The 22,385-nt window shown below is 40.8% G+C and overlaps 1 protein-coding gene across 1 annotated transcript; it reads right to left on the minus strand.

Moving 5' to 3' along the window:
* Positions 1 to 2,105: 2,105 nt before the first annotated feature.
* Positions 2,106 to 3,216, minus strand: LOC142745838 (proteinase-activated receptor 1-like). The gene has a single exon (XM_075854884.1). It carries the CDS (start codon positions 3,161 to 3,163, stop codon positions 2,279 to 2,281), a length of 885 nt encoding a protein of 294 aa, XP_075710999.1. The 5' UTR covers positions 3,164 to 3,216; the 3' UTR covers positions 2,106 to 2,278.
* Between the last annotated feature and the right edge of the window lie 19,169 nt (positions 3,217 to 22,385).

The raw sequence follows: 22,385 nt of genomic DNA on the forward strand, positions 1-22,385 counted from the left end.
AGGACAGGGGATACATGTGTGATCGCTGGCATTGATAGGGAGAATGGGGGACTGAAAGTCCCCTGAAGTTCTCCATCACAAACCTCGGACTTCCGGGGTCTGTATCGGCAGCTCCGTAGAAATGAATGGAGCGCCGGTCGCGCTTGTGCGCATGCGTGCCCAGCGCTCCTTTCATTTTTATTGAGCTGCGCAGACGCCGGAAGTCAGAGGTTAGTCATGGAGAACTTCAGGGGACTTTTAGTCCCCCGTTCTCCCTATCGCTGCCAGCGATCACACATGTATCCCCTATCCTGTGGATAGGGGATGCATGTTATTTGTAGGACACACTATAGGTCGCATTTTTTTTTTTGGGGGGGCGGGCTGTATGGCGTTCCCTGCAGGGGGGGGCTCTGTTTTTACAGCCCCCCTGTAGATAACGCCACACAGTCCCCCACTGTAGATAACGCTATACAGTCCCCCTCTGTAGATAACGCCATACAGTCCCCCCTGTAGATAACGCCATACAGTCCCCCTCTGTAGATAACGCCATACAGTCTAGAGGGGGGGCTGTATGGCGTTATCTACGGTGGGGTCTGTATGGCGTTATCTACAGGGGGCGCTGTATGGCTTTATCTACAGGGGGGACTGTATGGCGTTATCTACAGGGGGGGCTGTAAAAAAGGCAGGGGGGTTGTGTGACACCCAGGGGAGGGGGTGCCCCAGTCAAAAGTTTGCTATGGGGCCCAGTCTTTCCTAGTTACGCCCCTGGTTAGCACTATATACTACAATACTAATGTATTGCAGTATATTGTGTTTCTGACAGGCTACCATTAAGCCCTGCCGGAGGACCGCGGGTAAAAACACCACAAAAAACGCTTTTTCTGCCTCCCATAGATTTTAATGGGAAGTTAGAGGCGGAACCGCAGCAAGAAAGAACATGCCATTTTTTTTCCGTGAGCAGCAAATAGTTGACCGGTAAAAAAAAACCCTCTCCCTTCCATTGAAATCAATGGGAGGCGATTTCGGAAGTTTTTTGGTGCTGATTCAGACGTGGTTTCCGCTATTTTAAATCAGCACCAACAAAACTCTGTGAAATGGACCTAATAGGAGAACAAAGATTTTAGGCCTGGGGGCAACCATGGGCACCCCACGTTTGCATCGCAGGGGGGTCAATGGGCTGTCAGAAGGGGTCGCTCACCTATTTCTAACGCTTTAAATGCTGCGGTCGCTATTGGCCGCAGCATCTAAGGGGTTAAACCAACGGGATCGTGCTCCAGTGAAATGTTGGCTGTAACGTAGAGCCGACACCCGCGTTATATAAGTATATAAGTATATGTCATACATTAGGAAGGGGTTAACACAGTAAATGATGAAAAGCTGGTGACATGCAGCCAGCACTAGGGGGAGTTCAGTACATATGGACTTATTTATCTATTAGGCCATGTTCACACAGGGTAGATACGCTGTGAAAAAGTACACAGCGTATCCGCCCTGGAACCCACAGGGAACTCCATCTGAAAAAACGCACCTAATTGTGGAAAACGGCGGTTGAAGAAAAAAAAAAAAGCTTATACTTACACTGTCCTCCGTAGTAATAGCGACATGTCCCTCTGTTGTCCTTGCAGTCCGACCTCCTGGGATGGCGCTACAGCCCATGTGTCCACTGCAGCAGTCATATGGATGGGTAACAGAAGAACCTGTCGCTATGACAATGCCCGGTTGGTAAGTATAAACCTTTTTACTCATTTAAAACGACAAAAAGCTTCTTCATATTTTCTAAGTTGCGATTTTTGTGGCGGAATCGCAGCTTTTGCAAAATTTGCTATTTCTTGCTGGTTTTACCTCCCCATTTAATTCAATGGGGAAAACCCGCAACAGAAGAGAAGCGAATCCTCAGCATAAAGTGATATGATGCAGATTAAAAAAACGCACCGCAGGTCAATTTATGAACTTTTTTACGGCAGTTTTTTAACGCAGCGTGTGCATGAGATTTGTCCAAAGATTTTCTGCATTGAAATATGTTGCGAAATATCCGCAGTATTTATACTACGTGCAGACATACCCTTATAGATGTCTTCTTTTGGGTAGAGGTCATGCAAATACAGATATTATTGCGAAGCCTTACCTTCTCCATCATATTTAGCAAAATATTCTCAAAATGAAGAAATCCCATGCAGTAGTTGTTGGGCACTGAATGGAGACATTTAAATACCACATTTAAATGTATATATTCAGCAAAAATAAACCTAGCAAATACTTGGAGTCTATAAATAGGTATCAGTTGTGTGTAAAATGTCTATTATTTAAGAAATGAACTTTCTGTTCCTGATTCTTTTGGTGCCTGGAGCTCATACTTGGTTTGCAGATTATCGGACATCTTACAACATAACAAACTATATACATATTTCCGACACCTTGATGATACATAGTAATACATTAAAGGATCAATACAACTACTTATGCTGCTAATACAAGCACACAAAATGTATGCGAAATATAGAGACTCAGAATGTCCATTAAGGAAGTGCAGATAATGCATTACAAAGATGATATTTGTCGGCCCAAAGCAAATAATGAACACAGTAAGTACTACAATGGTTAGGAAAATAGCTCTTGTCTTCTTAGAGGATTTTCCAATGTCCTCTGTGTTTTTACTCAATGTTCGGACAATCTCAATGTAACAGAAGATTGTAATCAATAATGGAAAGAAGAAAAAAATAGAGGAAATGGCGGTGAAGTAGTACATGTAGAAGTTTTCTTGTTCTTCTAGCTCCAGCACGTCATGGCAAGTTGTAATGTCTAATGATCCCATGTAAAGATCTTGCTTGGTAAGCAGAAGAGGCGCAGTGCTAGCTATGGCTATAAACCAGATGAAGATACACACCAGCCAAGCTAGTTTCTTTGAGCGCCAGGAACGAGAGTGTATTGGGAAGACCACAGCCATGTATTTGTCCACACTCATACTTGTCATGAGCAGGATGGAGCAGTACATGTTACAGTAAAATGCTGCAGTAGCAAATCGGCACATTCCATCTCCAATTGTCCAGTTGTTCCCTGAGAATCTGTAAACAATGTTGAAAGGCAACACCGCAACAAAGAGCACATCAGCTGTTGCCAGGTTTAGCATATACACTACGGCTGGCGTCTTGATTTTTATCTTCAATATGAACATTAGGATCGCCATTAGATTTAAAGGCAGAGCCACAGTGAACACCACAGTGTGGACCGATGGCACAAGCTTGGTCAACCACTGACTGGAAAGGTAGAAATGAGTACTACTTGAAACTTCCCCTAAAAGATAAAAAAAGATACAATTATTACAATTTATAAAACCTCGCATTATTGTTACAAGATGTACCCAATGATTCAATCCGTGAGGATTTTCCACCCTAAAGTATATCTCCATCTTAGTTTTCGGGTCTAACATTCTGTGCTGACAAATGATTTAGGGTTATAAGTTTAGGTCCTCCTGCACACACAAAAATGTTCAGGCCTTTTAAACTGCATCAAAAACACTTCTAAAAGTGCTAGCGTTATTAAAATTTAACAATGCATTTTTTTAAGGCGTCTTTAGTGGCATTTTTTATGTGGTGTCATTTTGTAAAAAAATTTCTGCCATTTTTGAAGTCCTATAGTAAAGTTTATGGGAAAAATACCTGATAAAAAACAAAACGCTTTACGAAGAGCAAGCTGCATTTGAAAAAAAAGACACGCCACTGACCATAAAATTGCCTCAAAAACACCACAAACCAAAATGTAGTTGTGTGTAGTGTATTTAATATTTTACTATAGACTTTAATGTAACATCTGGCCACACTAAAAAAAAAAGAACTACAAATGCTCACAAAAATGCAATAAAAAACGCAGCAAGACGCTGTGTGTGTGAATCAAGCTTTGCAGCAATTTTTTACATATACAAGAACATTTCAAAAACCTATTTTTAGGGACCAATTCAGTTTTGAAGTGACATTAAAGGGGTCTATATGTTGGAACCCCCCTAAAAAATAACCCTGTTTTAAAAACTGCACTCAAAATATTTAAAACAGCATTTTGGAAGTTTCTTAACCCATTTCACATTTCACAGGAATGAAAGCAAAGTGAAGGTGAAAGTTGAAATTTTTTTTTTTTTGTGCAGATATTCAATTTTAATCCTTTTTTTCTGCAACACAGCAAGTATTAACAGATAATCACAACTCAATACTTACTACCCTATTCTGCAGTTTTTAGAAATATCCTATACGTGGCCCTAGTGGGCTACTTGACTAAAGCACAGGACAGAAATGAAAGAGAACCTTGCAGATTTTGGGGCCTCTTTTTTGTTAAGATGTTTTCTAGGCATTACTATAGTTTTGCAAGGACCTTTAGGTGCCCAAAAAAAAGAAACATACCCTATTTTGTAAGCTACACCCTCAAGGACATATAGGGGTGCAGTGTCCCTACAGGTGTTTCATCGATTTCATTAGAATTGGGCCGTGAAAATTAAAAATTTTATATTTTTCCAATAAAATGTAGATCTAGTTGAAAATTTTTAATATCCTCAATAAATAAAAAAGAAAAAGCACCCCAGCATCTATAAAATAATTTGTCCCAAGTACAGAAATATCCCATATGTGGTCATGAACTGCTGTTTGGATACACAGCAGGGTTTAGAAGGTAAGAAGCACTATTTGGCTTTTGGAGCACAGATTTTGCTGGATTAGTTTCTGGGCGCCATGTCACATTTCCAGAGCCCCTGAGGTACTAGTACAGTGGTAACCCTTAATAAGGGACTCCATTTGGCAAACTACACCCCTTAAGAAATTCATCTAAGGGTACAGTGAGCATTTTAACCCTACAGTTTTTTTTCCTTAATGGATTAGAATTGGGCAGTGAAAATGAAATTTATTAATTTCCAATAAGATGTAGTTTTAGCTAAACATTGTTCATATTCACAATAAATAAAGGAGAAGAAGCACCCCAACATTTGTAAAGCAATTTCTGCTGAGTCTGGCAATACCCCATATGTGATCAGAAACTGCTGTTTGCAGTCATGGTAGCGCTCAGAAGGGAAGGAGCGCAGTTTTTGCTGGCATGGTTGGCGTACGCCATGTTGCATTTGCAGAGCCCCTGAGGTACCAAAACAATGAAGACCCTATTTTGGAAACGACAACCCTCAAGGCTTTCAGCTAGAGATGTAGTGAGCATCTTGAGCCCATAGGTGTAAATTAGTGCACAGTGGATGTTTCAGAGTGAAAATGGAAATTTTTCCATAGATATGCCATTTCAGTGTCCAATATGTTGTGTCTAGCTTGTGACACCACAAAAAGATAGCTCTCTAATTATTACACAGTGTTTCTTTGTTTTTTTAAAGACCCTACATGTGTGAAAAAAGAAAAAAAGAAAAATGATCCAGAAATATGACTAGGCACTCTTGGGTTAGATAAAAATTCAGCATAATACTTTATTTTTTAATTCCAGATAATACCGGCAATATTGAAATATACAACAAAAGTTTTTAAAAAATCTCCTGGCCAGGAAAAGAAAACATACGATAGCACCTCTATGCATTTATCATATCCCCCAATGGGTATCCAACATACTTTATATATATTTTACAAGATTTTTGAAAAGACAAAAATTCAAAAGAAAACCGCTGGGTTGTGTTCACACTTGCGGTTTTCAACCAAATATGTTGTTTTATCCAAAGAGTGGCCAGAGTTCCTATTTGGAGTGGTTGATAATGATGTTTTGGAGAGAATCTTTTTATATATAATATAAATCTCAACATAGGAAAATAGTCCTCTATGTTCAGGGACTTTACAGCGTGTTTTTTTCTCTCATGAACAGATCCTTGATTTTTATAGAGATCTTTTAGTGATAGGAAGTCTATTCACAGACCTTTTGGGTCAGTATGCAGCCCTCGTAATCTTGAACTTTGGAACAGGAAACTTTTATAGCTCATATAGGTTTTTACCTTAAACATCCAGTGAGTACCAGGAAACCATGCGTAGGGGCAATCAACCCAGCAGGTGGAATAGAAAATCTTCACAAAGGTAATATTCACCTGTATGGCCATATGTTTCATTTAAGGCCAGCAAATCTCCGCTATCACATCAATTAATGCTCTCCTTTTTCGATCTACGTGGGCATTCACCACTGTATTCCGAGAGACACAGGACCCGACAAAGCAGGAACGCACGCCGGCAGCCTGGTAAGTTTAAAATTGTATGATATATTTCCTTCCACGTGATGTCTCCAACATTGGACAGGGATTCACAGGGCAGGGTTTAGACGTCACTACCCGCCCTGTTAGATTAGATCAGCTGACGCGTTTCATCCCTGAACGGGATTTCCTCAGAGCCGTTTGACAAGTGCTGCCAAATACGTTATATTTATAGTGACCCAAAATTCATTCATTGCCTCCATTGTTACAGACATAATCTTCCATGGGGGTAATCTAAAACTGTTATGAATAATGTATGCAGATCTTTCACAAGACACAACAATCAATTTTAACAACAAAGGAAAACATTTTTATGATCCAACAAATAATTAATTTATCCATTAATTCATGTCTATAAAACATATTCGGTATTCTCATAGGGAGGACAATCAGTGGTACATCCCCACATAATTGAACAATAATTACAAACAAATATGAGTCCTCTACAAAAGTATTCACACTACCTAGTTTTAGTTGCCAATTTATACATTTTTTATACATAAATGGGATTAGCCGAAATTGTCGGTATTTAAACCCAATAGTAGAATTACGGAAAAAATTAATTTTTCCAACACATCATCCTTTGCTACACAGTTTTAGTTATTAAATTACATTCTTGATTGTACACAAGTAAGATTAATGAAATTTGTTAGTATTTCAAAATTGAACAGATAAGTTCTGTCCAATTTATAGCAATCTATATATGTATGAAATTCATGAGGCACTCCAGGGGAAGCAGGGAGAGAGGACCCTTGCCTATTAAGGCATCAGGACCCGAGTCCCCACTGACCCCGGAGAATGTCCCAAACAATCATCGATAAATATAATAATAATAGAATCTTGTGAGAACAATTTTACTACTTAATTTTGTAGTTATTTATATATACAACTGTTACATATGGGAAGAGTTGCCCCGGAATTCCAGGGGGGGCAGGGAGAGGGATCCCATGCCCGAAGGGGCAATCGATCCCTAGTCCCCACCACCCATAGAAAAATAAATGGCAACTCCCCCCACTGCAAAGGATTATAAGGAATGGATATTACATTATTTAATTTATTCACCCAATTGATTTAATATTCCATATTGGGAGTAACATTACTCATTCCGATTTTGCAAAGAGCATCTCCTGATACATAGGAAATGGGACATCCAGACCAGAGGCATACTGTTCAAATCAATATCCAATTCCAAGGGAAGATTATTAAACTTATAGATTTCATATTCAATTTCCAAAAGGAGATGTAATTGATCTCCTATTTTTAATTAAATCTTTTCATTAGAAGATTATTTATTTCTTTATTCTTTTATTATTATTTTTTATTTTTCCAAGACGTTGAATATTGGAAAAAAGTTCTTATAATCTATACTAGATTCTAGATTTTTTTATTGTTATATATATTTTATTTTACCAGAGGAATTCAGGAAATTGGAAAGGGAACATAATGCCACTAAGACTGAATAACCCAATGCACTTACACCAAAAAAGGAGAGGAAGTGGAGACCACTGCGGACGCTAGTAATACAGCCATCCCAGTGGAAATCCACTAGCTCCCAACAGTTTTAGTCTCAGAGGAACATGTTAAATTTTATTTCATTATTCAGTCCCCTAGGATTCAAAGTTCCCAATGTGTAGATCCACATGGTTTCTTTTTGAAGAAGTATCCGGTTAAGATCACCTCCCCTTCTATCTCAAAATAGTTGATAGATCCCCATAAATTTCAAGCCAGTTGGTGACTGTGCATGATATGTTTTAAAATGTGCAGCTAGAGGATTAGTTATTTCACCTTTAGTGATGTCCCGGATATGTTCATTAATGCGAATATGTAGTTCTCGCTTCGTTTTCCCAATATATTGTTTCCCACATGGGCAAACAATAGAGTAGACGACCATAGTTTAACGACAGTTAACAAAAATTGAAAACTTTAAATTTCTTTTTACATTCACTGTCGAAAAAGATGTCTGATTTTAACACATACTTACAGCATCTACATGAACCACACATAAACATTCCTTTTGGACGTTTTTGTAGCCATTTCTCATTTTCTGGGGTCCTTCTCTTAAACTCAGAACTCACCAACATATCCCTCAAAGTGGGGGCCTTTTTGGGGACCATGCTCGGTATATTCCCCACTATTGAGTTGATTCTCTTATCCAAGGTCAAATGTGGCCAATTCTTTATCATTAAGTTCCGAAGTATATTCCAATGGGACCCATACCTCGAAATAAATCTAACCCTATTGTCACTGTTGTCTTTTTTACCTCTCTTGAGGATTTCCTCTCTATTCTGTCTATATGCCCTATTATATCCTTTCTTAATTAATTTTTTGGAGTATCCCCTATTTACAAAGCGAGATGACAGATCTTGTGCTACACTTTTGAAATCCTTGAAATCCGTACAATTACGACGAATTCGAAGAAATTCACTTATCGGGATCCCCTTAATTTTTTCTATGCAAATTATTTTTGGAGGGTGCTTTTTTCCCTCCTTTTTTGTTTATATACCTTGAGAATTGAATTAACTATATTTTCTCTTTGGATTTGAGGGCGATCAGTGGTGTATCCTCAGCATGGCTTATTGCCTAGATTTAGAGGTAGATGCTCGGATTGCTGCACTTTTGAATTGTGAAATGAATAAAAATACAGAGGATCTTAGAGGAGATATATATGGTCTATTTAAAAATCATCGTAGACTAATTTTGAGTCATTTGAGACGGAAGTGGGATATCCAGAGCTTAGAGGCATACAGGATGTCCAAAATAACCCCAAGAGGGCTACGTAGACGTACAACACCTGCTTCACACTTTAAAAGTGAGTTATTTTTGGAAAAATGGGATGAGGAGTGCTTGAGACACTCAAGAAATTTGATGGACTTACTAATAGAAGAGGAGAAAAATATGCTAAGCTCGCTTAATATGGAAATCGAAGAGAGTGTTAAAAAGTTGGATATATTTTGTAAGGATCCAGAATTTGAAAAATTAAATGATAGTCTCAAAAAAGAGGTGGAAACGGAACTTCGGGAAATATCAATACGTAAAAGGAAAAAATTTCAAAGGGATACTTTTGATTTTGAGCAAAAACTAATTTTCTCCTTCTCAAAAAATAAAGAAAGACGGAATAGAAGTAGATTACGAGTAAGAAGGAATACTTTTATGTCAACAGATGGGGAAACTACAAGTGACCCATCTAGTGACAATGAGATGGGGAAACATATTAGAATTGAGGAATCACAGTCAAAGGTATCTTTTTTAGGGGATCGAAACAGAGGGAAATACGGAGAGGAAAGAATAGTAGAGAAAAAAGGAGGACCCAATACAAGACAACGCAGGGGAAGGTAGAAAACAATGCTAATACTATAATTAATTTAACCGATTTCCCCTTATCAATACACCATATATCCCTATTAAATCGTGGATTGGGTTTCTCACCGTTTACCCCTGGAAAAGAATTCGAGATATGTAAAGATCTCCATCTTTTTCTTAGAAAGATTCTTTTGAGACTTTGGCATGGGGAAAAAAATGACGGGAATAGTCAAAATGAGAATATTGTATCACAGTCACAGAGAGAAATAATGGAACTTGAAATTACTCCTAACTTAGAAATGTCGGATTGGAATACTTTGGTAGATTTAAATGAGTTATGGAGGGAAGACAATACAATGGAGAATATAGATGATCCTAAGGAGGATCTTATTGATATCATCCCAGAGTACACGGGTTTGCGGAAAAAGAGTAGCACCATGCCAAGCATATACTCCAATAGATACACACATGCTTTTTTGGAAGCTATGCTTAGAGATATAAGTGTCATTGACTGGTCCTCCTTCCTGTGTGAGGACAATTTGACTGGAAAGGAACGGAAAGCCCTGAAGGAACTGCAAAATATTGAAAATATTGTTATCAAACCTAGTGATAAGGGTGGAAATGTTGTCCTCCTCAGGGAGGAGGACTATGTCAGTGAGATTAAAAGACAATTGGAAACGGATACATATTCTCTTTTGAATGATAATCCATCTGATAATATAATGGCGATTCTGAATAGAAAATTGATCTTCGCATTGGATGAGGGCTTAATTAATAAACATGAGTTCCAATATTTGGAGGTAAGGGAACCTCGCATGCCTACTATATATGTGCTTCCCAAGGTGCATAAAAATAGGAATACACCTCCGGGTAGACCAATCATTTCGGGGTGTGATGGCCCAACAGATAACCTTGGGAAATACATAGATGAAAAATTGAAGCCCTTTGTCCGTACACTCCCCTCTTTTGTGCTGGATACAGGGGATCTTTTAAACAAAATTGATAGTTTGACCCTTGAGGAAGATTTCATTTTGGTTGGATTGGATGTGGAGTCATTGTATACTTCAATTCCACATGATGTCGGTCTAAAAGCGGTTGCACATTTTCTGGAGAGGAGAGGAGGAGATTGGGCTCACCAAAATGAATTCATTATTGAAATGTTAGAATTCGTTTTGAATTATAATTGTTTTTCTTTTGATGGCAAATTCTATCGCCAGACTCGTGGAACGGCCATGGGATCCTCCTGTGCACCATCATACGCCGGTTTACATCTGGGATGGTGGGAAGAATTTATAGTATACTCACACCCCCTCTTCAGAAAATGTGCCTCCGCTTGGCTTAGATACATGGATGATATTCTTTTATGCTGGAAGGGATCATTGGATTCATTGGAAAGTTTTATTAAGGATCTGAATGTCAATAAACTAAATATCCTCCTGACTTTTACTTATAGCGAAAACCATATTAGCTTCCTTGATCTTAACATCCATAGGGAGGGAAATAGATTAAAAACGACCACATATCGAAAACCAACATCAGGTAATACTCTATTAGCAGCAAGCAGTCACCATTTTCCCTCTCAAATTAAGGGGATCCCGATAAGTGAATTTCTTCGAATTCGTCGTAATTGTACAGATTTCAAGGATTTCAAAAGTGAAGCACAAGATCTGTCATCTCGCTTTGTAAATAGGGGATACTCCAAAAAATTAATTAAGAAAGGATATAATAGCGCATATAGACAGAATAGAGAGGAAATCCTGAAGAGAGGTAAAAAAGACAACAGTGACAATAGGGTTAGATTTATTTCGAGGTATGGGTCCCATTGGAATATACTTCGGTACTTAATGATAAAGAATTGGCCACATTTGACCTTGGATAAGAGAATCAACTCAATAGTGGGGAATATACCGAGCATGGTCCCCAAAAAGGCCCCCACTTTGAGGGATATGTTGGTGAGTTCTGAGTTTAAGAGAAGGACCCCAGAAAATGAGAAATGGCTACAAAAACGTCCAAAAGGAATGTTTATGTGTGGTTCATGTAGGTGCTGTAAGTATGTGTTCAAATCAGACACCTTTTTCGACAGTGAACGTAAAAAGGAATTTAAAGTTTTCAATTTTATTAACTGTCGTTCAACTATGGTCGTCTACTCTATTGTTTGCCCATGTGGGAAACAATATATTGGGAAAACGAAGCGAGAACTACATATTCGCATTAATGAACATATCCGGGACATCACTAAAGGTGAAATAACTAATCCTCTAGCTGCACATTTTAAAACATATCATGCACAGTCACCAACTGGCTTGAAATTTATGGGGATCTATCAACTATTTTGAGATAGAAGGGGAGGTGATCTTAACCGGATACTTCTTCAAAAAGAAACCATGTGGATCTACACATTGGGAACTTTGAATCCTAGGGGACTGAATAATGAAATAAAATTTAACATGTTCCTCTGAGACTAAAACTGTTGGGAGCTAGTGGATTTCCACTGGGATGGCTGTATTACCAGCGTCCGCAGTGGTCTCCACTTCCTCTCCTTTTTTGGTGTAAGTGCATTGGGTTATTCAGTCTTAGTGGCATTATGTTCCCTTTCCAATTTCCTGAATTCCTCTGGTAAAATAAAATATATATAACAATAAAAAAATCTAGAATCTAGTATAGATTATAAGAACTTATTTCCAATATTCAACATCTTGGAAAAATAAAAAATAATAATAAAAGAAGAAAGAAATAAATAATCTTCTAATGAAAAGATTAGATTAAAAATAGGAGATCAATTACATCTCCTTTTGGAAATTGAATATGAAATCTATAAGTTTAATAATCTTCCGTTGGAATTTGATATTGATTTGAACAGTATGCCTCTGGTCTGGATGTCCCATTTCCTATGTATCAGGAGATGCTCTTTGCAAAATAGGAATGAGTAATGTTACTCCCAATATGGAATATTAAATCAATTGGGTGAATAAATTAAATAATGTAATATCCATTCCTTATAATCCTTTGCAGTGGGGGGAGTTGCCATTTATTTTTCTATGGGTGGTGGGGACTAGGGATTGATTGCCCCTTTGGGCATGGGATCCCTCTCCCTGCCCCCCCTGGAATTTAGGGGCAACTCTTCCCATATGTAACAGTTGTATATATAAATAACTACAAAATTAAGTAGTAAAATTGTTCTCACAAGATTCTATTATTATTATATTGATCGATGATTGTTTGGGACATTCTCCGGGGTCAGTGGGGACTCGGGTCCTGATGCCTTAATAGGCAAGGGTCCTCTCTCCCTGCTTCCCCTGGAGTGCCTCATGAATTTCATACATATATAGATTGCTATAAATTGGACAGAACTTATCTGTTTAATTTTGAAATACTAACAAATTTCATTAATCTTACTTGTGTACAATCAAGAATGTAATTTAATAACTAAAACTGTGTAGCAAAGGATCTTGTGTTGGAAAAATTCATTTTTTCCGTAATTCTATTATTGGGTTTAAATACCGACAATTTCGGCTAATCCCATTTATGTATAAAAAATGTATAAATTGGCAACTAAAACTAGGTAGTGTGAATACTTTTGTAGAGGACTCATATTTGTTTGTAATTATTGTTCAATTATGTGGGGATGTACCACTGATTGTCCTCCCTATGAGAATACCGAATATGTTTTATAGACATGAATTAATGGATAAATTAATTATTTGTTGGATCATAAAAATGTTTTCCTTTGTTGTTAAAATTGATTGTTGTGTCTTGTGAAAGATCTGCATACATTATTCATAACAGTTTTAGATTACCCCCATGGAAGATTATGTCTGTAACAATGGAGCCAATGAATGAATTTTGGGTCACTATAAATATAACGTATTTGGCAGCACTTGTCAAACGGCTCTGAGGAAATCCCGTTCAGGGATGAAACGCGTCAGCTGATCTAATCTAACAGGGCGGGTAGTGACGTCTAAACCCTGCCCTGTGAATCCCTGTCCAATGTTGGAGACATCACGTGGAAGGAAACATATCATACAATTTTAAACTTACCTGGCTGCCGGCGTGCGGTCCTGCTTTGTCGGGTCCTGTGTCTCTCGGAATACAGTGGTGAATGCCCACGTAGATCGAAAAAGGAGAGCATTAATTGATGTGATGGCGGAGATTTGGAGGCCTTAAATGAAACATATGGCCATACAGGTGAATATTACCTTTGTGAAGATCTTCTATTCCACCTGCTGGGTTGATTGCCCCTACCATGGTTTCCTGGTACTCACTGGATGTTTAAGGTAAAAACCTATATGAGCTATAAAAGTGCCCTGCTCCAAAGTTCAAGATTACGAGGGCTGCATACTGACCCAAAAGGTCTGTGAATAGACTTCCTATCACTAAAAGATCTCTATAAAAATCAAGGATCTGTTCATGAGAGAAAAAAACACGCTGTAAAGTCTATCCCCTGAACATAGAGGGCTATTTTCCTATGTTGAGATTTATATTATATATAAAAAGATTCTCTCCAAAACATCATTATCAACCACTCCAAATAGGAACTCTGGCCACTCTTTGGATAAAACAACATATATGGTTGAAAACCGCAAGTGTGAACACAACCCAGCGGTTTTCTTTTGAATTTTTGTCTTTTCAAAAATCTTGTAAAATACATATAAAGTATGTTGGAAACCCATTGGGGGATATGATAAATGCATAGAGGTGCTATTTTATGTTTTCTTTTCCTGGCCAGGAGTTTTTAAAAAAACTTTTGTTGTATATTTCAATATTGCCGGTATTATCTGGAATTAAAAAATAAAGTATTATGCTGAATTTTTATCTAACCCAAGAGTGCCTAGTCATATTTCTAGATCATTTTTCTTTTTTTCTTTTTTCAATAATCTTTATCAGAAATGGTACCGTGCTATATTATATTGCAATTTTGGGTTCTTTAGGTATGGTTTAGTTATAAACCACATCTTTTTTCTATACACCCTACATGTGTCCCTAATTTCTTTTACCTGGACATACGACAGGGGTCAGATGTGAAAGAGCACCAGGCACATTGGAGGCCTAATTTGGCAGTATTGGTTCACAATTGCAGAAGTTCTGATGTAAAATAATAAAAGAAACCCCCGATAATTCACCCAATTTTGGAAACTGCAGCCCTACAGGCATTTATCAAGTAGTGTAGTGAGCACTTAGATCCCACAGGTGTTTTCCGGAAATGAATGCGCAGCGGATGGTGCAATGTGAAAATTAAATTTTTTCCACTGATGTGCCATTTTATTGTGCAATATGCTGTGCCCAGCTTGTGCCACTGGAGAAAAATACCCCATAAATTGTTAAGCGGGTTCTCCCGTGGATGGAAATGCCATATGTGGATGTAGATGTCTGTTTGGGGACACTGAAGGGCTTAGAAGCGAGGGAGCACCATTTGGCTTTTCGTGCTTTTGAATGGTAGTAGCTTAGTTTGGAGTCTTACTGGTATTTCAGTTTACAATGTAAGGTCATATGTAACCTGTGCTGAGTACATCAGGGCATAACAAGGTGGTGTAATAATGGTGTGAATAAATAATTACAATAATCAATAGAAATACTTTATACACAGGTCAGTGTCACACTGATAAATAGAGTTCATTCTTATCCCCGTTTTGGAACACTCGGCACCTTCTATGGGATCTTTTCTCCTTTGTAGTTTGGGAAACTTTGCAGTGTTTCCCTGGTATAATATGGGCGCTTCCAGCCAATGCACTTCCTGGTTGCCAAATGGTAGGGCTCTGAGAACCACTTTTTGAAACTGAAGGAATGTTTCCTTCTGGCCTACATATCAGAATGTTTTTTCATCCCTGACAAGAGGCATAAGTTTTGGTTTTTTTTCATCGATCCAGAGAACTTTGTTTTTGTGAGACGAGCTGTAGATTTTATTGATACCGTTTTGGGGTACATGCGACAATTTGATCCTTTTTTATTTGATTTTTTTGGAAGAGGAGGTGATCAAAAAACAGCAATTCTGGAATAGTTTTGTATTCTTTTTTTTCTTAGTATATTGTGCACTATAAATGACATGTTAACTTTATTCTGCAGGTCGAAACAATTACGGCGATACCAAAGGCGATCTGTCAGGCAGGGCCTAATAGTTTGCCATACTTGGCCATTGTCAGGCCTCTGGTTGCAATATCCTCGCGATCATGTTGCGGGGGGCCGATGGGCTGAAAACAACTCAGATGCCACGCTGGCTATTGCGAGCTCTGATCCTGGCCATTACAGCAAAGTGTCTGAGCCCCCACCATTTCCACGCCGTAACAACGTATATACGCCAGTTGTCAGGAAGGGGTTAAAAGCTTTACATTTAATTGTCATAATAAACATGTAATAAACTCTTTTACTTACATGACACTGTTGCATTATTAATGGCATAAGATAATTACAGGTTCATAGACAGACGAATCATCCAGAGAAGGAAAAAGTTTCAGTTGTATATGTAGAGATCTTGACAGAAAAGGCACCTATCTTGAACCACAGATATAATTACAGTTCCAAAAAGTGCACAAAAAAACAAGCAGAAACACAACAACACATCATCCAAACCAGAGTCACCAGACAGCGCACTTCCACAGCTCCTCATAAATTGCTACATATATTAAAGAAGGGGACATATTTATTAACCAGACAAATCTAGTGGGACATCATTGAAGTATTTGAACATTTCCACTTGTGACAACAAGTCTTTCCGTATTACCTTTTCCTGGAGTAAAAAGTAGGGGTAGTCTGCTTGTTGCACCAAATGTGGAATCAAGAGATAGAAATACGTTTAAACTGACCCGCTCGCCAGTTTTATTTCACAGGTTGCAGTTTACAAAAAGAGCAAAAATCATAAACACAAAATCTCTAGCCTTATCTAAGGCACTAACTATACCAAGGTTTGTCCCTAACTATTGGGACTAGGCTGAGCTAATCTCATACCTTTCAAACAAAAACAGTCTTTATATCAATCAGCTATATGTACCTGCAATTTCCTTGCACAGGATAATCAGTGTCCTCTCAGAGAGATCTGACTTTTCGATCCCCAGGAAGAGAGACCAAGTGAACAGCACAGCCTGGTTACATAGCTCACCTAGCCAGGTGCACCACATCAAGACTCAGAGTCAGGGGCATAACTAGGAAAGACTGGTCCCCATAGCAAACTGAGGACAGCCAGACTTTGGTACCTGGAAGATACTGAGGCGGCTCTCTTCTTTTTATATCGGCTTTTCGCTTCATGCGATCGACTGCTAGCAAAATAGAGGACCGGGTCTGTTGCCAGATTTGCAGAAAGTCCCCAAATGCAGGGTCAGAAACGGGTATCTGAGATGTAACTGGCACAGGAAGAGGGACTCTAGGATGTTGACTGTATACAATGTAGAATGATGTGGAAAAAGTGGACTCACTTATGTGGTTGTTATACGAGAATTCGACCCATGGAAGAAGCTGTACCCAGTTCTCATGCTACGTGGAGATGAAGTGGCAGAGATAATTTTCCATGATCTGTTTAATCCTCTCGATTTACCCATTGGACTGGGGGTGATAGGCTGAGGAAAAGTCCAATCTCATATCCAGGAGTTTACAGAGGTCTCTCCAGAATTTTGAGGTAAATTGAAACCCCCGATCAGACACGATGTGAAGGGGCAAGAAAAGCACGAGATGTGCTGAATGAACAGACTCACCACTCGGGGAGCAGAAGGTAGGCCGGTCAGCGGGATAAAATATGCCATCTTCGAGAACCGGTCTACCACCACCCAGACAGTGTTGCATCCTTCTGAGGGAGGAAGGTCTGTGACAAAGTCCATCGCAGTGTCCTGCCAGGGGACACTAGGTACAGGCAAAGGTTGGAGCCGGCCAGCAGGCTTGGAGTGAGCAAACTTGTTAAAAGCACACACCGTGCAGGAACAGAAAAAGTCCACAAAATCTTTGGGTAGCGTGGGCCACCAGAAATGACGAGTAATCAGGTCTCGGGTTTTACGAACACCAGCGTGCCCAGCCAGTTTAGAGCTGTGTCCTCAACTGAGAATTCTTCTCCTGTCTGACAACCGAACAGAAGTCCTCCAGGGAGGGATGTCTCTAACCTGCAAAGGATTGGCAGTGACAATGCAGGAGGGGTCTGTAATACTTTGAAGGGACTCCACCTTGTCATCCGTCTCAAATGACCTCGACAGGGCATTGGCCCTCACATTCTTGTCAGTGGGATGGTAGTGAAGCACAAATTGGAAACGGGTGAAGAACAGCAACCACCTGGATTGACGGGGGGTTTAGTCGTTGAGCCGACTGGAGATAGGTGAGGTTCTTGTGGTCAGTGTAGATCAGGATGGGGTGAGCTGTGCTCTCTAGCAGATGTCTCCACTCCTCCAGAGCCAATTTGATGGCCAGTAGCTCCCGATCCCCAATAGAGTAGTTGTGCTCTGCAGAGGAAAAAGTCTTGAGTAATAGCCACATACTACTGCCTTTCCTTTGGAATTCCTCTGGAACAGAAATGCACCTTCACCAACAAAAGTAGCATCCACGTCCAATGAGAACTGCCGAGACACGTCAGGATGATGGAGGATCCAGGCTGAAGTGAAGGCATCTTGAGGCTATTAAATGCAGATTCTGCCTCTGGAGTCCACACCTTGGCATTCACACCCTTCTTGGTAAGGGTAGAGATATCAATGATGAGAAGTTGGGGATAAACTGCCGGTAGAAGTTGGCGAATCCCAAAAAACGCTGTATCAACCTCAGGCCTTGAGAGGACGTGGCCATTACAGAACGGACTTTACTTTCTCAGGATCCATCTTGAGACCTTGATGCGAGATGATGTAGCCCAGGAAGCGCAGAGAATTATTTTCAAAGACCCATTTCTCCAGCTTGGCATATAGACAGTTCCCCCTTATTCTCAGTAGAAATTGATGGACATGCCTCCGATGAGTCATCGGATCTGGGGAAAAAAATCTAAATATCATCGAGATAGACATACAACACAGACATAGAGGAGATCTTGGAAGATATCCTTGACGAATTCCTGGAAGACCGAGGGAGCGTTACACAGTTCGAAGGGAATCACCAGGTATTCGTAGTGCCCATCTCGGGTGTTGAGCGCCGTCTTCCACTCGTCACCTTGACGGATTCGTATCAAATTATAAGACCCACGCAAGTCTAATTTTGAAATAATCCTGGCTCTACGTATACGGTCAAACAGTTCGGATATAAGTGGCAATGGGTGTTTGTTTTTGACCATGATCTGATTGAGACCACAGTAGTCAATGCAGGGTCGAAGAGATCCGTCTTTCTTTTTAATGAAGAAGAACCCGGCCCCGGCCGGGGAGGAATACTTTCGTACTAAACCCCTCTCCAAATTCTCCTTGATATAGACTGACATGGATTGTCTCTGGCCAGGAGAGAGGCTATACCCGTCCACGGGGAAGAGAGGCATTTGGAACCAGTTCAATGGGGCAGTCATAAGTCCGATGTGGGGGCAGCGTCTCAGCCTCCCTCTTGCTGAAGACATCCGCAAACTGAGCGAAATCTGGGTGCAATCCTGCCAATGACTGAGGCAAAGCAGGCTGGACAGGATGAATCTGCAACAGACAGCGATCTAGACCTTTGGAGCTCCATTGGGGATCCTCTCCGGAATTCCAGTTCACGACTGGGGCATGCAGTCGAAGCCAAGGCTGACCCAGCAGAACAGGATTGACGGCTTTGGGCAAAACAAGAAACGAAATCAGTTCCAAATGAAGTGCTCCAACTTGGAGCTTCAGCGGCTTGGTCTCAGATACAATCGATTCGGGCAGAGGCAGTCCATTCACCGAGGCAATAGCCAAAAATGTCTCCAGAGGAACTGTGGGCAACTGGAGACGATCCACTAGATCCTTATGAATGAAGATTGCCGCGGACCCGGAGTCCAGATAGGCAGAAGCCCGGTGCGTCTTCTCGCCGGACACTATGGTCACAGGAATGGTCAGCTTGGAATTAAATCTTTTATTTGGTACCATTCCACCAAGGGTCGTCTCTCCAACCAATCCTAGGCACTCACGTCTCTCTGGCCTCTGGGGACACAAACGCACAACATTGCCTCCGAGGCCGCAATACAGACAAAGTCCTGAAGTGCGTCTGCGTTGTCTCTCCTGGATAGACAATTTTGCCTGCTGCATCTGCATAGGCTCCTCTGGTAGGACAACTGAAGAAGACAGTTGCGATTGCTGGAAAGTAGAAGCCAGCCTAGGAAATCCTCTCTGCCGGAGAACCTCTTGGGAACGCTCCTGGATCCTCATGTCAACCCGGGTGGCTAGTAGGATGAGATCGTCCAGGGTAAGTGGCAGATCACGAGCGTCCAGCTCATCTTTGATCCCAGAAGACAGTCCCTGACACAATGTGGCCACCAAGGCCTCGTTGTTCCAGGTTAGTTCAGCAGCCAGGGTATGAAACTGAATGGCATACTCGCCCACAGGGAGGTCTCTCCCAGGTTCTTCAAATATCGAACGGAAAGTCTGTAAAAAGCACTGCAAGTCACGAGTCTCTGGTCCCTGATGTTCCCACAGAGGATTTGCCTATGCCAGGACTTTGCCAGTAAGGAGAGAGATTGTGAAGGTGATCCTAGGGCCATCAGAGAAGACAGCCCTGGCATGTAGTCTGAAGTGGATCTGCACTGATTCAGAAATCCCCTGCAGGACCTCGTATCTCCGTCATAGCGAGGTGGTAGCGGCAGGAAGCATAGGGAATCGGCACTGGTACAGACAGGAAGTGTAGCAGGAGGAACAGCAGGAATAGGTGCGGTGACGACTGTGGCTTGAGTAACCAACCAATGTGCAATGGCGTTCACCGACAGGAGGAGTTGGTCTTGCTGTGACTGAAGGCCTTGCATCTCTGCCAGCATGGATTGTGTCATCAAGGTCTCAGGTTGACCAGCGGGGTCCATGGCCTGAGCGTACTGTCACGGTCTGTGGGTATGTGGACCCAGTAGGCCACACCGCCGTAGTGGGGAGGCAGCTGGCCAAGCAACAGAGCACCCAATCAATACAAAGTCCCGCTATAGGGTACCTGAATAGTCCAGACAGTGGCCGAGGCTTTAGCACGGATGGAGGTGGTTGCATCAGGTTATGCCAGACGTGGCGAATGACAGCAGGTTGCGCCAGACGTGTCGGATAACACTGGACGTGGCAGATGACACTGGACATGGCAGATTACACTGGACGTGGCAGATGACAGCAGGTGCAGTAGGACACGACTCCAACACTAACAGGCTCAGGAACAAGAACACAGCACGGGATAGAGGATACAGGTAACAGGGCACGGGTAACAACAGGAACAGGATAACACTAAGGGACCATTTGCAAGATTGGCATGGGAATACTAACAACGCTCAGGCAATGAGCAAAGGGGCAGGGCCCTTTTTATAGTCCAGGGAATCATGGACTAGTTGATGATGATGATGATGATGATGATGATGATAATGATGATGATTTCTAAAGTGGCCTGCAGCATCAGGGCCGATTCTAGCTTTTCTGCTGCCTGAGACAAAAAATTGAAATGGCGCCCCCCAGATTTTGATTGACATCCCCGTGTCTGTTCTACATCACTACACTATAGAGTACACCTTGCTGCACGGTGCATGCCTAAGTAGTACAAGGCAATGGCGGATCAAAAAAAGTTGTATCACCCAGGGGGATGTCAATCAAACATGGAAAGGTGGGTTTGGAGGCAGGACTATGTGACTCTTCAGGATTCGGGCACCACCCCATGACCCTTTAATGAGTAATTAGCATATAGTGTGCGCCGGTTTAAAAGTTGATTTTATAGATTTTGCTGCATCTGAAAGAACATACATTTAGAAATATTGTCAGGTCATGTATTACCGCAATTTTGTTATTATAACTATATCCTACATAATTACAGCTTCAGGACCAAGCTCATACATATATACGGCACGAGAGCCAAGCTCAATACACAGCACCAGAACAAACCTCAGTACATAAATACAGCACTAGAACCAAGCTCTGACATATATACAGTACCAGAACAAAGCTCAGTACCTATATACAACACTAGAAACAAGCTAAGCACATAAAAAAAGCCCCAGAAACAAGCTCAGTACAAACATACAGCACCAGAACCAAGCTTGGTACATAAATACAGTACCAGAACCTAGCTCAGTACATATATACAACACCAGAACAAAGCTCAGCACATATATACAGCTCCAGAACAAAGCTCAGTATATATATATATATATATATATATATATACACAACACCAGAACCAAGCTCAGTACATATATACAACACCAGATAGGTTTGTACGGCATAATACTACAGCTCCCAGCATTGCCGGAACAATGGTAAGGATATGCTGGGAGATGCTGTTTCACCCAAAAAAATCATATCAAAATCAAACCACCCATCACACCGCTGCAGATCATACAGTGACTACATTACTGATTAGAGGCAGAGTAAACATTTACATTAAGTGACTCACCGGTGACTTCTCACATTCTAGTTGTTTATTTCTTCTCCATCCGGTTCAGACCTCTATGATGACTTCTCCCGGCCACGACCCATTTCTGTAGTTGTCCGCTCAGATTTTTTCAGCTTCTCACTTTTAAAACATTTCTGCACCTATAAGCGAAGATAAAATTCTCAACACCTCTAAATATAATAGCACCATAAACTGCACCTCTAATTATAATAGCACCATACACTGTGTCCCTGATTGTAATAGTACCAAACACTGTCCCCCCCACACACACACACACTGTGCCCCTGTAGATAGTACCCCCATAGCCCTCTGTAGATAGTGACCCCCATAGAGCCTCTGTAGATAGTGCCCTACATAGAAGCCCCTGTAGATAGTGCCCTACATAGGGCCCCCTGTATTTAGTGCCCACATATGGACTTTAGAGCTGCAAAGCAATAGTGCTAACCAC

The sequence above is a fragment of the Rhinoderma darwinii genome, chromosome 1 (assembly GCF_050947455.1).
Source record: "Rhinoderma darwinii isolate aRhiDar2 chromosome 1, aRhiDar2.hap1, whole genome shotgun sequence".
Lineage (NCBI taxonomy): Eukaryota > Metazoa > Chordata > Amphibia > Anura > Rhinodermatidae > Rhinoderma > Rhinoderma darwinii.